This window comes from Pimephales promelas, chromosome 6, assembly GCF_988280905.1.
Source record: "Pimephales promelas chromosome 6, fPimPro1.hap1.1, whole genome shotgun sequence".
In the NCBI taxonomy this organism is placed as follows: Eukaryota; Metazoa; Chordata; class Actinopteri; order Cypriniformes; family Leuciscidae; genus Pimephales; species Pimephales promelas.
In genome coordinates this window covers 15459086-15476966 of record NC_142774.1, presented here as the reverse complement: position 1 = coordinate 15476966, position 17881 = coordinate 15459086, and the positions used below count along the sequence as shown (strand labels likewise).

General features: G+C 37.1%; 1 protein-coding gene across 1 annotated transcript; it reads left to right on the top strand.

The window, feature by feature from the left end:
• Window positions 1–604: 604 nt before the first annotated feature.
• LOC148978514 (nephronectin) lies at window positions 605–16583 on the top strand. Its single transcript, XM_089132841.1, is given in 7 exon segments — window positions 605–703; window positions 1459–1543; window positions 1766–1858; window positions 2196–2318; window positions 2516–2635; window positions 3931–4065; window positions 16357–16583. Coding segments are annotated over 7 exon segments (861 nt in total). The 3' UTR covers window positions 16563–16583.
• The last annotated feature ends 1298 nt before the right edge of the window (window positions 16584–17881 follow it).

Here is a 17881-nt window from a genome sequence, read left to right as displayed (position 1 = left end):
TTTTGGTTTATTGTTTATATTGTTTATGCATTGTAAAGTGCCTTGTATATAAAGAACACATTTTATTATTAGTAACTGGTGAATTGCACGAAATGGCAAATCATGTGGTATCAACATGGCAGCACACATGAGGGGGTGATTCACACCATGTAGAATAAAACCACCTTCTCTAGAAGAACAATACAGAGCAAGTGTCTTTCTCAAGCCTGTCACCATCTAAGGGGTCCATAGTAATCCAATAGGTCTGCAAATTATTGTTTGATCTCAAAAGAATTTTTGTTGTGTGAAACAAAAATACAATGTTGTTGTTTTTTTGTTTTTTTTAGTAAAATCTAAAAAAGTCATACTGTATGGTGTTTTTGACCGTCTTCAGTTCCGGACACAGTTGCTTCCCACCACACAGAGTCTCCTTTCATCTGCACGCAGGTGACATGACCTGTCTACACTTGCATACAAGCACACAATTGCCAGGGATTTATCAGGGACTGTCCTTTGTCACGTCTGACACAAAGGAATCTTCTTCTAGATGGTTAAACAGCTGTAAGGGAAGTGCTTTTCGATGTCTACTGAAATAAAATATTATGTCTAACTTGACTTGAATATGATGCCATTTAAAAGCTGTTTAAAGGGTCGTATCCATCAACACTTCTTCATAATTGGACTTCTCTTTGTAGTTCCTGACGTAGCCATTCCCAACAGGTGAGTAGAAATAAAAATAAATATTTCAACGTCTTGTCTATGACTATGCAATCCTACATGACTATAGTATGCAAACAAAATAATGAAGGTTTTTTTTTTATCCTTAATCTACAAAAAGGCAACCTTTCGGTGTTAAGAACAACCTGTTTTTCATAAGCTGTTTATTGAAGATTTCATTATTATCGTTAGCTGTTATGTAAATATTCTACATTGAATACAAGTTTCTAACATGTTGATTATGAAGACATCTGAATGTCATCTCAATCCACACTGATCTCAAAACATAAAAAGATGAAAACTTGAGATGAGAACAACTTTTTTATTTTTATATGCCAAAACAAAAATCTAGAGTTAAAAATGTTTAAAAATAGTTGGAAAAATATATGTAAAATATATGAATGTTGGTAAAACTAGATGGCATTTTCAAGTGCTCAACCAAAACGGATATGACTTGGTTTGTGATTAGTGATTGGCTTAATGTTATGGTAGTATTTTCCTGCTGTCTGACATTTTTTGGAAAACATTTCTTACCAAGGTTTGGATTTTGTGTGCCCTGAATGGAACATTAATGTCCTTTGTCAGTCATAAGATCATAAGGTCAGTCAATACTGCTAAGTGATGAACTGCACTATTTGTAAATGTTTCCAGAGATGGTGACACTAGAGCTATGTGCAAAAAAGGTTAACGTACAACCCTGTACTAGATGACTTTCAATTAGAAACTGACAACATTCAATCTTCTGACAGACTCCAGATAAAGACAAACCTGCCAGCAGAACAAAGAAAGCCAGGGCTCTCTGTGTCCTCCTGCAATGGATGGAGGAACATTAATGGTGTTTGCCAACGTGAGCAATATAATTAATCTGATTAGTATTAACCTATACCTGTATTTTTGACTAAGAAGCTAAATCATACTCATAAGATACTTACAAGCCTTAGAATAATCCAATGATATAGATTATGTAGACTAATTCTAATCTCTAACAATTCAATAGTGCTGTCTGATGGAAAATATGTTTAAAAAAAGTTTTATCAGTGACTTAATTAAAACTTTTATGTAATTTTAGCAACATGTAAAAAGCCCTGTGAAAATGGATTCTGTGTTGGGCCTAACCGGTGCTCATGCATGAAGGGTTACAAGGGCAAATACTGCAACGAAGGTAAGGTAGCTAGTGTGCTATTATACTAAAGTACTATTTCTGTTATTTCCATTATTGCATCACATCTCAAAAGCTTGTCTTGAGACCCTTGCGCTCTGTGCTGTGATTTTTTAAAAACATTCCTGAGTGTTTTTTTTTTAGACACAGATGTGTTCTGTGTGAAAGACCCCTACAGTGTAAAGGAAAATGTAATCAAAAACAAATTATTGTTTTAGGTGCCAATATATATGCAATATGACCCATTTGAAGTATTGAAAGTATATTATGATCAGTTAGTTTGTATATACAGATAATATATAAATTTACTTTTTATTTTTGCATATTCTTTTTACTATAGATATCAATGAATGTGGGCTACCTATAAGGCCCTGTTCCCACAGATGCATGAACACAATGGGGAGTTACCGTTGTTTCTGCAATCATGGATACATGCTGGACACTGATGGCAAATCCTGCATCAGTAAGGCAAATTATCTTTGGTGAACCAAATGGTTGCGAGATTCATGATAAAAGTGAAAAATGACCTCAATACACTCTATATTTACATGTGTCCTAATTATAGGCACCAATGTACTTTATCAGAGTGTCTATGTGTGTTACATATTCCAGGCTTCCCCCCTTTTTTTAATTTTTAAAAAAATTTTATTTACTCTCCAGAAGAACTGGACTGCACCTCTCTTCGCTGCCAGTTTGGTTGCCAGATTGAGAGAGAAGGTGAAATGGGCTGTTTGTGTCCTCCAGGGCTCCACTTGGCTTCAGATAACAGAACATGCAAAGGTGATCCCTCATTCCTAGTGTTGCCTTATCCCAACTTTCAATGTGTTAAGCATAGTTTGAACCTCCATCATAGACATTTTTTTTGTACTTTTTATTATGTACTATGTTGTAGGTAGAGTTATTATTTATGAAATTGGACAAATTGAATGTAATGATTAAAAAAGGTCAGTGTGTCCTACTTGGACAATGATTGGATATATAAAAGCATAAATGGCACTGTTACAGAAATGTGCCATTTTTACCTAGAGGGGGAGAAATCAAAATGGACATTGTCGCTATGTAAGGAATGGTGTAGGAAACGGGCTCCTTTGAACTGTCAGAATTGTTGGAGTGAGGTGAAGCACCATATGCCAAAAAAATATCTTTTTGGCATCTGCTGAGAACAGGTGGGGAGACAGATTCCCATGCAGCATACAGGACATTTCAGCAACCCCCACATAGCAAGCTAATGGCTCCTACCTACACAGCCAGAAAGTCTGTCATTAGCAAACCCTCAGCCTAATGTTCATGATACTCTTCTCCAGCCCAGAACATTTATCAGTTGTTCAGAAGGTCGTACAATTGTACAGTGACCCTGTAGATAACAATAGTAAGTCCTCATCCAAATGAAATTTAGAATATGATAAGGTAGACCATTGTTCATTCAGTATATGGAGTTGGGCTTGTTAGAGACTTTAACACATTTTATGTCACTGCAGAGCCACTTTAAACATCTACTTTGTTCTTTTCATTATGGAAATTACTAGCCACTGTGTTTATGACTCTATAGATGACAGCCCCACAGGAGTCAAACTCAGTTCCTGGAGGGCCAGCCCAACAGAGTTTAGTTCCAACCCTACTTCAACCTGCAGTTTTCAAATCAGCCTGAAGTTTAATTATGCTTGAAGCTAAACTCTGCAGGGCTGTGGCCCTCCAGGAACTGAGTTTGACACCCCTAGAAATGTAAAAGTCCCAACTAAACATAGAGCAAATCACATTGCAGCAAATTCTATGTTGTTGCAAACTTTCGGGGAGCCTTTAATGTATTCACTTTTTCATTTGCACCAATAGCAAATAGGTTTTTATGACTTTACAAATAAAGTTAACTAGTGTTAACTAGTTTTCTGTAATTTAATGCCAAGGTAAAATAATACAAAATATAGTGTTATAACATACATTAAATTTGCAGTGAAAGGGATACATTGTTGCATGAACATTCTAATTGTTCTTATGACTATTTTTGGCATATAATTGAAATGATAATTTTATCTTCTGATTTTCGTATACCATCTACTAATCAGTTATGTCTTTTGTAGACATAAATGAGTGTGACGGTCTGTCCCACACTTGCACGGAACGCCAGTCCTGCAGGAACACTTTTGGGAGTTTCATTTGTGTCTGTAAGGATGGATATATCTTGGGAACACTTCAGGATACAGTCACATGTCGAGGTATCTTCCTCATCCAAAAAGGCCTTAAGTTATTCATGAATAAACAAGTCTGCACTGAACACTGTAAAATATGATTGATGGTTCCCTTTCATGGGAACTCAAGCTGCGTTTGAGACGCGGTGGGAACGCTCTGAGTGATTGCGTCGTGAAGCACATCAGTCCAATGGAAGAACGAGACGTCATGGGCAGTGACGTCATGACCAGGAAGACTATTGCACCCCAGAAAACAGACCGCATCAGCTTCTGTGCCTTCAGCAAGCGCTCTCTGTATAGACCATTTCACAAGATGTAAACAACACTGGTCCAGAAGCACTTCCTGTTTTAGTTTTTTAACACTACATAAAATCTGGGATAAAATACAACCAACAGAACATATAAAACTGAATCAAAAGTTAAACAAACATCTTTAAGATGTTTTCTTTACATGTGAAATAAAGAAAACAGTTACAAACTGAAACAGGAAGTGTTTCTGGACCAGTGTTGTTTACATCTTGTGAAATGGTCTATACTGTCCCTGTCTGATTTACTGTTCACAATATATCATATATAATGGCAAAACAAGAATACAAGCGTTGTGTTGTTCCCTGCCCTCGTTTCATCATGGGTGGGGACACACATCAGCTTTGTGTTGCTTGTTTGGGAGTGGAGCATGCCCAGTCAGCTCTCGAGGGAGCTGACTGTGAGCATTGAGGGAAGATGTCTGTGAAGACGCTGCGCTCTCGCCAGGCGTTCTTTGAGGAGGACGGTTCGGTGCGTGCTCCCCGAGGCGCGGGTCCCGCTGCTGCCGAGGCACAGCGTCGACGCTCGTCTTGGGGAGCGCAAATGGATCTAACAGCTGGGTTTGAGACGGGCTCTGCCCTTTCTCTACCCTTACCTGTTGGATCTAGTGCCTTATCTCAGGGAGAAGCACGCGCTGCGGTTTCTTCTCCCCGGGATGAGGCACCAATTCTGTGGCTATCCAGCTCTGAGGAACTGGATGTCGTCAGTATTGATGCAAGTGAACATGAACACACGCCATATCATAAAACACTTGTAGATGAGGAGGTTATGGAGGTTTTAACTTGTGCTGTTTCTAGATTAAATATTGAGTGGCCAGAAACAGAAGAACAGGATGTTAGCAGAAATAAAATAGTTTATTAGAAAAGAGAAGATTTTCATCCAGAGTTCAGCCTCCACGCCGGGGACTCCCGTTTTCCCCATCTCCACACTGAGGTGTCGAGGTCGTGGAATAACGTGTCTTTCCGTGCCTTTAATCCCCAGACACATAATTATAGTAATGTTATGGGGATGAAGGACGCGGGTTATATGACGATGCCCTTAGTAGATTTTTTGGCAGCGTGGAAACTTCTGCCAAATGTATCTCATTGGGTCCTGCAGATTATACAATCAGGTTACAGAATTCAGTTAGGTTCTCGTCCGCCCAGGTTTATTGGGGTTCTTCCCTCCATGGTGAACTCCGTGCAGGCTCTGGTCTTGGAGCAGGAAGTACTGACACTTCTGCAAAAAGGAGCTATATAGAGGATTCCTCCTCCCAGCAGAGAGTCAGGGTTTTACAGCCGCTACTTTATTGTTCCAAAAAAGAATGAGGGTTGCGTCCTATTCTAGACCTGCAACTTTTAAACTGCACTGTTCAGAAACTCAAGTTCAAGATGCTTAGACTCAAATAGATAGTGTCACAGATTCAGTCCGAGGACTGGTTTGTGACGACAGACTTGAAGGACGCTTATTTTCATATTTCCATCCATCCTCATCACAGGAAGTTCCTGAGGTTCGCTTTCGCTATTTCTGCCTACCACTCTCCTTTGGGTGGTTTATCTTTGGAGAGAGATCCTCTCATTGTTCGGTTTCTCCGTGGCACTTTGTGGCTTAGGCCTGCTCAGCGCACGAGAGCACCGGCCTGGGTTTTGGCAGTGGTTCTGGAAGGCTTGGCTTTGGCTCCCTTTGAGGCCATTGAGGAGATTTCGGAAAAGTTCCTTACATTAAAGACTTCGTTTCTCATTGCTATTTCTTCTATTAAGAGAATAGGTGATTTACAAGCCCTTTTCGGTTGCTCCTTCTTGCTTGGAATTTGCTCCTGGAATGGTTAAAGCTTTTCTTCATCCTGGGCTTGGTTATATTCCTAAAGTACCCACTAGTGTGCCGGGTCCTATAGTTCTGCAGGCCTTTTGTCCTCCATCTTTTCTCTCTCCTGATCAGGAAAAGCTTAATCTGCTGTGCCCTGTTTGGGCTTTGGATGCTTATGTCCACAGAGCTTCACTGTAGCATAAATCAGATCAATTGTTTGTCTGTTTCGGGTCAACTAGGAGAGGTTACCCTGCCTCCAAGCAGGTTTTGAGCAAGTGGGTAGTTGAGGCTATTACACTTGCTTATGAAGTGGCCGGACAGCCTTCACCTTTGGCTGTCCGCACCCACTTGACTAGGAGTATGGCAGCCTCGAAAGCCTTAATATTTGGGGTTTCGTTGCACGATATTTGTAGTGCGGCAGGTTGGTCCTCACCGCATACATTTGTTCGTTTTAATGACTTGGACCTAGGCTCCACTCCAGGGTGCTTGTGTCTTAACCCTTTCACGCGTACGATCACACCGGTGTGATTAGAACGTTTAGTGCATCACGTCAGCAACTGCTAAATTCAAACTTGCTCTCGTGCGTTGGCTGGCGCTCGGCCAGAGACAGACGCACTCAGTGCTGTCATATATCACCACTATTGAGTGTTTTCAACCACATAATGTTTATTTTAGGTTTCAGACATTTAAATACACATATGGGTAACACTTTAGAATACGGTTCCTTCGTTAATGATTAACTACACAAGAACTAATGAGTAACACAATATTAACAATCTAGTAACTATTATTAACTAACAAGAAACTCTGATTAATGAACTAGTAAGTAATAGCGCATAGACGAAAGTGGTAGTTCACTATTAAGTAATCAATAACTACTATTTTTTTAATACTTCCCAGAGAACTACTGAAAAAGTTTATTAACAATCTAGTAACTACTATTAACTAAAATAAACTCTTATTAATGAATTAGTAAGTAATAGCTCACAGATGAAAGTGTTACTAGATACTTCTGTGGGAGTTACTAATTATTTGGATTCGTATTATAAAGTGAAGATCATTGGAACTAACTAGTAATTACTCAAGTGTTACTAAAGACATTTTCTAAAAGTATACTAAAGTTCACCAAAAATCTCAAACGGTTGCACAAATCATGACTAGATCATGTAGTAACACTTGATTAATTACTAGTTAGTTCCAATGATCTTCACTTTATAATACGGATCCAAATAATTAGTAATTCCCACAGAAGTATCTAGTAACACTTTCATCTGTGAGCTATTAATTACTAATTATTTGGATCCGTATTATAAAGTGAAGATCATTGGAACTAACTAGTAATTAATCAAGTGTTACTACATGATCTAGTCATGATTTGTGCAAACATTTGAGATTTTTGATGAACTTTAGTATACTTTTAGAAAATGTCTTTAGTAACACTTGAGTAATTATTAGTTAGTTCCAATGATCTTCACTTTATAATACGGATCCAAATAATTAGTAACTCCCACAGAAGTATCTAGTAACACTTTCATGTGTGAGCTATTACTTACTAATTCGTTAATAAGAATTTATTTTAGTTAATAGTAGTTACTAGATTGTTAATAAACTTTTTCAGTAGTTCTCTGGGAAGTATTAAAAAAATAGTAGTTATTTATTAGTTAATAGTGAACTACCACTTTCGTCTGTGCGCTATTACTTACTAGTTCGTTAATCAGAGTTTCTTGTTAGTTAATAATAGTTACTAGATTGTTAATATTGTGTTACTCATTAGTTCTTGTGTAGTTATTCATTAACGAAGGAACCGTATTCTAAAGTGTTACCCACATATGTACTAGCAAAACAAAGATTTTGAGTTTGTAAAATACAGATGTCTATGGAAGCGGCAATAATAATCCTTTCAATTATAATAAGACACGTTTTATTCATATCAGATACACATTGTGTAAGTAGCTTAATATTTGACCCTTTTCTTCTCCCAGTTCACCAGCCACTTACTATCATGTATTTCGTGAGAAGTGGAGGAATTGACGTTATAAATCCAACAGATCTGATTGTGCATACAGCTCAACTAACGCGATCGTTATAAAGATGTCTAAACAACAAAACCCATCCACTTGCACATATTTGACAATCGGAATATCAGCGTTTCATGATATAGCTAATACATTTTTGAATATTCTTAATAAAAAAGGAAAAATGACATAAAAGCAGATCATCATTCATTCCGCGCTTTGTTCTGGTTGTGCTGTGTCACCTGACAAGCAATGATGCATCACCATGGAAACATTAAAGTGACAAGTTTTAAATAATGCTCTCCTTGAAAAACTCACGCTGGGGGGTCAGTTAGAATATTTTAAACTTACGCGTGAAAGGGTTAATGTGTTATTTTATTTCATACAGTAGAGGCATTTGTCATATGGCGTCGTGGGTATGGAGTTCCCACCGCGTCTCAAATGCAGCTTGAGTTCCCTTGAAAGGGAACGTCTCAGGTTACGTATGTAACCCTGATTCCCTGAGAGGGAACGAGAGCTGCGTTCGCCTGCCATATTTCCTGCATGCCTGTGATCGACTTGCTTCAGGCCTTTTCAGAAGCTGATGCGGTCTGTTTTCTGGGGTGCTTTATAGTCTTCCTGGTCATGACGTCACCGCCCATGACGTCTCGTTCCTTCATTGGACTGATTATGCAAGTGCTTCACGACGCGATCACGCAGAGTGTTTCCACCACGTCTCAAACGCAACTCTCGTTCCCTCTCGGAGAACCAGGGTTACATACGTAACCTGAGACGTTTAACTTAAATCAAGTAACTTGGTTGCCTTAAAATTGAGTTCATTGAGATTAAAATTTATAACAAAGAATGAAATTGGTAATTGACAGAAACTTGAATTATTATGTTATCTGAACATTAGTGAATCTAATTTGAAGTTGATTTGACAAAAATTGTGAGAAATCGTGAATTTTTTTTTTTTTTTTTACATTTTTGTGATTGTCTCTTAACATGTTTAAAGGGATAGTTCACTTTGAAATTAATGATTTGATTGTTTTAGCTTACCTCAAGTGCATCCAAGATGTAGGTGTCTTTGTTTCCGCAGTAGTTTCAATTTTGATATTTTTAGGTCAAACCGTTCTTGTCTGTCAGTCATATAATGCAGGTCTGTGGTCACCACCTCAAAGAACATGCACAGAGAAGTCGAATTGAAACTACTGCGGAAACCAAGACACCTACATCTTGGATGCCCTTGAGGTAAGCTAAAACATACCAAAAATTAATTTCAAAGTGAACTATCCCTTTAAGGCCTGTTCCATAAAAAAAAGAAAATAAAAAAATACATATGGCGATTGATAGCCTTTAGTAGGGATGTCCATTTTTCAAAAATATTGCATTTGAATATTCAGGCTCATAAAATTTGAATATTCGAACATTAATTTATTCAAATGACGTTTATTTTAAAAGACATCATTTTTTAAGTTTAAGGGTTTTGTTTACGTTTATGCCATCATTTCTGAACAAGCTTATGTTTAGGCAATATACACAACAAGCTTAAAATATATCTTAAGGCTTTATTTTAGTTGAACACAATATGAGTAAACAATAAATATAAAGGAAGCATTTAAGCTCAAGCAGGCTAACAAAGAAAAAACGATAATAAAGCGGACTACGCCAGTTATTGTATAGGCTGAGTCAGAATATGGTTATCGTGTTTATTTTGTTTCACGTTCAAGTTGAGAAAACAATAATATCCACATGCTCGAGTGAGAAAACATAAAGTACTGACAAACTTTGCGACAAGAGACAAAGATAACGGTGTTCTAAACAAAGTTTCTAACAGCACTATGTGTTTTCTGTTCTTAACCCTTTGATGCACAACATGGGTCTAAATAGACCCGACTCAGTTTTCATTTTCTATATCTTTGCAAGAAATTAATTTCATCATTCAGTATTCCAGGTATTCCTCAATTAACTTGTTTTTGATCATCACAAATCCTTATTTTTATTTTTCCTTTCTTACTTTTTGAATAAAAATAGTTTTTGTATAGCAACCCCTCTAATGCGCAACATGGGTCTAAAAAGACCCGTATTCATTTCCTATGGTATTTCAGTGATGGCTGAGTGTTTTCTTTGCTGAATCTTTAAAATATATGTATTTTATCATTTGTTATTCCAGGTATTCATTAAATATCTTGTTTTTGATTTACACAACTCATTATGTTTATGTTTCCTTTCTTACTTTATAAACAAACACAGTTTTTGTATTTCTACATCAATTTTACATACATGGGTCTAAAAAGACCCGTATTCATTTCCTATGGTATTTCAGTGATGGCTGAGTGTTTCTTTGCTGAATCTTTAAAATATATGTTTTTTTTATCATTTCTTATTCCAGGTATTCATTAAATATCTTATTTTTTGATTTACACAACTCATTATGTTTATGTTTCCTTTCTTACTTTATAAACAAACACAGTTTTTGTATTTCTACATCAATTTTACATACATGGGTGATGGGTCTAAAATTACCCATATTCATTTGCTATGTTATTTCAGTGATGTCTGAGTGTTTCTTTGCTGAATCTTTAATTTAAAATATGTTTTTTAATCATTTCTTATTCCAGGTATTCATTAAATATCTTGTTTTTAATTTCCACAAATCATTATGTTAGGTTTTTTATTTATTTATTTCTACATCAATTTTACATACATGGGTCAAAAATTATTATTAATCTTATTTTATTTTAACCACAGACATTTTTTTATATATTGTAAAAGATTACAACATAATATCTCAATATTAGGCTATGGTTACCTTGGCCTTGTAAACCTAGTGAGAAATTACTTGTGAGGAGAAACATGTCCAATACTATTAGCTAGCTAGCTGTTGACATATTCTAGCTAGCTAATGTTAACTATACACTAAAAAAAAAAAGATTGTTTTTTAAAGCTTATTTACATTTAGTAGGCCTAACAGTTCATAATCATTCATATGCTGAAATGATTCTTATACTGAAATCATTCTATGATTGAAATGATGCCCAGCTCTGCTAAAGACAATTCAGCAGCTGGTGTTCCCAGAGCACCAGGCCTGTGTGCAAGGAGCACAAACATGTAGTTGTCATTTGTGAGGCATGTAAGCACTAAGATGGCAATTTGAGATGCCGCTGTACCAGTGTGATTTTATTTTTTCTGTTTTCTTTTCTTTGATCACATTCACCACAATTCAATAGAGTTACACTACACCACAGTTCAATTTCAGTGTTATCAGTTATCAGTTATCTGTGACATGTGAATGCTATGCGAGACAAAGTGGCAAATAAACATTTCAAGTGTTAAATGTGTTGTCTAAATTACTTCTAAGATGATTAATTTAACAAAAAGTTGTCTTTATTCTTTTGTTTTATTATGCTTGATAAGTACATTTGATATAGTAACACAAAACCTAGAAAAAAAAAAGAAAAAAAATATTTTTGGTAATTGAAAAAAAATATTTTTTAAATATTTATAAATCATGAAATTTATAGATAATGGAATATTAAATGCTTAAATAAATTGATCTCAAAAGATAAAAAGAAAAGAAAAGTCCAGCCATGCATTAAATAACATAGGAAATGAATACGGGTCTTTTTAGACCCATGTATGTAAAATTGATGTAGAAATACAAAAACTGTGTTTGTTTATAAAGTAAGAAAGGAAACATAAACCCAATGATTTGTGGAAATCAAAAACAAGATATTTAATGAAAACCTGGAATAACAAATGATAAAATACATATATTTTAAAGATTAGCAAAGAAAAAACTCAGCCATCACTGAAATACCATAGGAAATGAATACGGGTCTTTTTAGACCCATGTTGCGCATTAGAAGGGGTATCCATAGCTTGCGCATCAAAGGGTTAAACTGGTATCTCTATAAGATAAGTTATCATCTCGGATCATACAGCTGCACTTTACGTTTTACATTTATATTTATTAATTTAGTAGACGCTTTTATCTAAAGCGACTTACAATTACATTATGTCAGAGGTTGCACACCTCTGGAGCAACTAGGGGTTAAGTGTCTTACTCAGGGACACATTGGTGTCTCACAGTGGATTTGAACCCGGGGCTCTCACACCAAAGGCATGTGTCCTATCCACTGCACCATCACCACCCCAGAGAAGCAGTTAAATTAACAGTAGGACAACAATAAGTAAGTACTATAACCCCCCTCAGTTTAATTTTAGTGCTAACGAAAAAGACGTCTTCTTGAAAGTGGCTACTGACTCAGAAGCTCTGGTTGAGTTAGACAGATCCTTCCACCAGCAGGGAACAGTCATGGTAAAGGTCCGAGAAAGAGATTTTGTGCCTCTTTGAGATGGTACCACAAGACGACATTCGCTAGGAGAGCACACTGTTTTAGGTAAGAGGGAGCAGTACCAGTGGTTGTTCTATAGGCAAACGTCAGTGCCTTGAATTTAATGCGAGCGGCAACTGGCAACCAATGCAATTTTGTGAGGAGAGGAGTGACGTGTGCTCTCTTTGGCTCATTAAAGACTACTCTGGCTGCAGCGTTCTGGATCAATTGTAGAGGTTTGAAAGAGCAAACTGGAAGACTAGTCAGGAGAGCATTACAATAGTCCATTTTGGATAAAACAAGTGCTTGTACAAGGAGTTGTGTAGCATGCTCTCTAAGGAAGGGCCTGATCCTCCTAATGTTGTCGAAGGCAAATTTTCAGGACTGGGCAGTTCAAGCAATGTGGTCTGTGAATTTCACCTGATCATCAAGTACAACCCCAAGGTTCCTAGCTGACCTTTATGGAGTTATGGATAATGAGCCTAGCTGAATGGAGAAGTTGCGATGAACTGTTGGGTTGGCCGGGATCACAAGTAGCTCTGTCTTTGCAAGGTTTAGTTGAAGGTGGTGGTCTTTCATCCAGCCAGAAATGTCTGTCAGACAGGCTGAGATACGAGCAGCTACCGTCGGATCGTCATGCTGGAATGAGAGGTAGAGTTGCATGTCATCAGCGTAGCCATGATAGGAAAAGCCATGTTTCTGAATCACAGATCCTAGTGATGTCATGTAGATGGAGAAGAGTAGTGGTCCATGTACTGAGCCCTGAAGCACCCCAGTTGCTAGATGTTGGGTCTTAGATGCCACACCTCTCCACAACACCCTAAAGGACCTACCTGAGAGTTAAGACTCAAACCATTGGAATGCAGTTCCCGAGATGCCCTTCATCTTTGGGATCGACAGGAGGATCTGGTGGTTAACTGTGTCAAAAGCAGCAGACAGATCCAGCAGGATGAGGACTGAGGATTTGTAAGCTGCTCTTGCCATTCTCAGAGCTTCAATTACTGAGAGCAGGACAGTCTCAGTTGAGTGTCCGCTTTTAAAACCAGACTTGTTGTTGTCCAAGAGGTTGTTCTGTGTAAGAAAGGAGGAGATCTGGTTGAAAACAACTTGTTCAAGTGTTTTTGTGACAAATGGAAAAAGAGATACCGGTCTGTAACTTGTTAGATGTGCTGGATTTAGATTGGGTTTCTTAAGCAGTGGGGTTACTCAAGCCTGCTTAAAAGCTGTGAAGAGAGGTGTTTGCGGTGTGCATGGGTGTACAACTGAGGAAGAAATGGCTTGAAGTAGATTAGTGGGGATAGGATCAAGCGGACAGGTAGTAGGGCAATTGGAAAGGAGGAGTTTAGAGACTTCCGCCTCTGAAAGTAGAGAGAATGTGTGCGTTTGTTGGTAAAATGTGTGTGTCAGTTTGTGAAATGGTAAATTGGCCTCAGATAGTGGTTGTTTTTTTCTTTGAAGAATATGGCAAAATCATTGGCTGTTAGGGTTGATGGAGGAGAAGGAGGGTTAAGAAGAGAGAAGAAGATTTTGAAAAGCATGCAAGAGTCAGAAGAATTGAAATTTTTGTTGTGATAGTAAGCCATTTTAGCAGTAGAGATATTAGCAGAGAAGGAAGAGAGGAGGGATTGATAAAGACCCAGGTCTGTCGATGTGCGCCACTTCCTCCCTGCACCCCTGAGTTTAGTATTATGTTCACGGAGAATATCAGGTAACTGCGGGCAGAGGATGTGGCACGGGCTAGCCTGGAGGAAAGGGGACAGAAGTTGTCCAAGTAGGATGTTAAAGTGGAGAAAAGAGTATCAGTTGCACTGTTAGTATCTAGTGTTGAGAGCTGATCAGGTGGAGGAAGTGTGGATGAGACCAAAGAGGATAGGTCAGAGGGTGAAATTGATTGTAGGTTCCATCGAAAGGTGACCTGTGGAGGAGTGTGTGTTGTGTTCTGAGGCAGGTTGAGGTTGAGAGTGAGGAGGAAGTGATCTGAGGTTTGCAGTGGAGTGACCAGTGTATTATCCATAGAGCAGTAGCGCGTGTAGATAAGGTCCAATTGGTTACCTAATTTGTGAGTAGCCACAGTAGATACTCGTTTGAGGTTGAATGATGCAAGCAGGGTGTGGCAGCCTGAGGTTTTTCTAGGTGGAAGTCTCCAAGAATTACAAGAGTCATGACCTGCAGTCGTGATGCGGTGATAGAGAGTTGTCTTTACTCAGTCGACTGGTGTTTGGATGTCATGTGATTTCTCATGGTGGTGATATTTATATAACTCAGATTCATTAATTTGATCAAAAGTAATTCCATTTTGTAAGATAATTTTCATCTGAGTAGCCTAATAATTCCAAACTTCCCAAGGCAGATGACAACATTATGTGTCAAATACAACTTGTTTAACACGCTCCACAGTGCCACCCAGTGTATTAAATTATAATTGTGAGTTAGTGCTAGCGATTTATCATGAATACACTGCATTTACGGCCAGCAAAGCAACTTAGTAAAATTCTAATAGTATTTTATTTTTCGAAACATAAGACTGAATACTCATACACACCCCTAGCCTATAGTTCAGGGGTTCTCAACTCCAGTCCTCGCGACCCACTGCTCTGCATATTGTGTATGTCTCCCTTATTTAACACACCTGATTCAGATCCTCAGCTCATGAGCTTAGAAATTATTTGTCATTACTCAGTTCATTTTTGGGCCAAATTTAGCTCAAATTTAATTTTCTCACTGCGTCTTTTGTACTGGGACAAAACAAGCTACAAAATGAATCAAGGAATGATTTTTAATTCGTTAATTTAATTTGTTCATCAAAAACACGATATAAAACACGATGTTGACAAAATAACTATATTTTGCATGTATAAGTATTTTGGGTGTTGCTAGCTTCTAACACTTTAAAATGTGGGAAATTATGCAAAAAAATAAAATAAATAAATAAATAAAAAAGATCGGTAACGCTTTACAATATGGGTGCACTAATATGCATTAATTCATACTTAACTAATGCACAGATAATCATGAGTTAATGTATAACTCATGAAGAACTAAACCATTAATTAATGATTACTGCATCCGCAACTAATAAAGAGTCTACAGTATATGATTAATAGATTAAGTAATACATGATTTGCTATAATTTCAATGTGTTATTGTGTATTAATTCCTTAATAACATATTTTATTAACTAATAGTGTATTAATAAATAGCTTAGATAATCATTAGTTACACATTAATTCAGTATTATCTGTACATTAGTTAAGCATGAATTAATGCTTATTAGTGCACCCGTATTGTAAAGTGTTACCAAAAGATTTTATAGTTTGAAAGAACTGACAATATTGTGGTTGTGTCAGAAAAAAAGTGAAAATAGCAAGTGAAAATACGTATTAACTTTTTATTATTAATTATTATTATTAATTATTTTTATCTTGTATTAGGCTAACTGTATTAACTTTGAAATTGCTATTATGAAAGTAAGACATTTAAAAATAGCTTATGGTGTACTATATTGTAAATACCATTTGGTATGAAAATATAATAATTATGTTCTATTTCATCAAAATAGCATTATCATTATAATACTGTCATAATTAAGATATAAAGGGGAGAATTTACGTGTGAATGTTGATATTTTAATTAATAACAGTAATTTTAGGTAATGACAAATATAAAGACAGATAAAGTTGTATCTATATTTTATCAATATACAGGGTTAAGGTGATTTAGAAAAAGTGACCACATTGAGTACATTTCACACATTTCCGGAAAATGAGCCTGATTTTAAAAAAAATCAGTAAACATATTTTTGGTCTAAAATACATTAACAAAACCGTCCTTATTGTTACAGACAGGCAAGCTCACCAAAAGCTCTCAACTGAGTTTTACTCTCTTATGCGTTTCAGATAAAGATGAGTGTCTGACAGGCAACCATCGCTGCAGCCACCTTGCCAGCTGTTTGAATATGGAAGGCTCATACACTTGCCAGTGTGAGAAGGGCTACGCTGGAGATGGCTTCAGATGTTGGAAGAAGAGCAATGGACTGTCATGGGCTTCTATGTACTTCAAGTATAAACACTCCAAACTGATGAGGCCAGTAAAGAAACTTTAACAAAACACTATATCAATTGAGGATGGGTCTTTAGCTTAGTGTTTATTGGTTTAACTAAAATCATAAAATGAAGCCAAAACACCTAAGGGGGTTTGTTATAATGGTTATTCGGATGTACTGGCGCCTCACTCAAAAAACTTTCAAGAATCAAAAAAAAAAAACATTATTATTGATTGATTATTTTATTTTCCATGAGTAGAATTTGAAAATAACTTTTTTTTGTGTGTGTGTGTGTGTGTGTGTGTGTGTGTGCGTACATATATATTATTTGAATTTTAAGGGTATGGCCATCATTACTTAGAACGTTTGACTTCATAAAATTACTTCATACTGTAATAGGTCAATAGCTCCTGACATCAGTACTTCTTAATAAAATACTGACCTCTGGTGGACAGATGTGTTTTATAGCCCTTAACCAGGGGGCTTCATGGAATTCCTTTATCTCATAGATCTTCTATATGTTCCCTCAAGTTCTCTGTTATATTCAAGAGTACAGATTTTGGAAAGGCTGACTAAAATAATTAAGGGAAAGCAGTGAAAATGCAAGTGAGCTGTAGCTCAGGTCCAGCACTTGCTGGTACTTCCGAGACCACTGGCTGTGGTGGGAATAGGCAGCTGCATCCAGACTCCCTTACTCCATTCATGTTCACCACAGCAGGTGTCACATTGGACTTTCACAGAGAAAGAGAGAGCACTCGAAACCCTGGAACTACTTACGGACAGCCGAGAACAAAGGAACGAAATGGGGGAACATACAGCCTCATCGAATAACTCTGACCACAATGCCTGGAGAGGGGAAAAATTCCACAAACTCACCACAAGAAACGCGATAAAACCTGCTCTTTTTCATTCTAAGCTGTCAGAAAGCATCTATACAAAGGACACAAACAGAAAACATTTCAGATAAAAGGTTCCAGGCCCCTTTTTACGAAGCAGACCTCACACCAAGTTGCATGTAATTCCTACCAGAAACCGGTTTATTTACCGAAAAATAAGATTTAACGCCAAGCTTGGCACTGCAAATAAAAAGCAAACAAGTGGAGAAAGCTATGAGAGGAGAGGAGGGAGTGAAAATGAACATAGAGAGGAAAGGAAACTCACACATCAGTGGAAAGTTTCTCTCTGTCTTTCTATTTTTCTCTAGTGCCTTTGCAGATGACACAGAAAGGGCCGGACGCTTGTGCTGATTGGTGTTAAGTGAAAACAATTAATATGTAAATCTAATTTGGACATCTGCCGTTACAACAACTCTATGTCTATCTATTTAGAAATTCAGGCTTTTATTATTTAAAAAAAACAACAACAAAACAAAAACAATA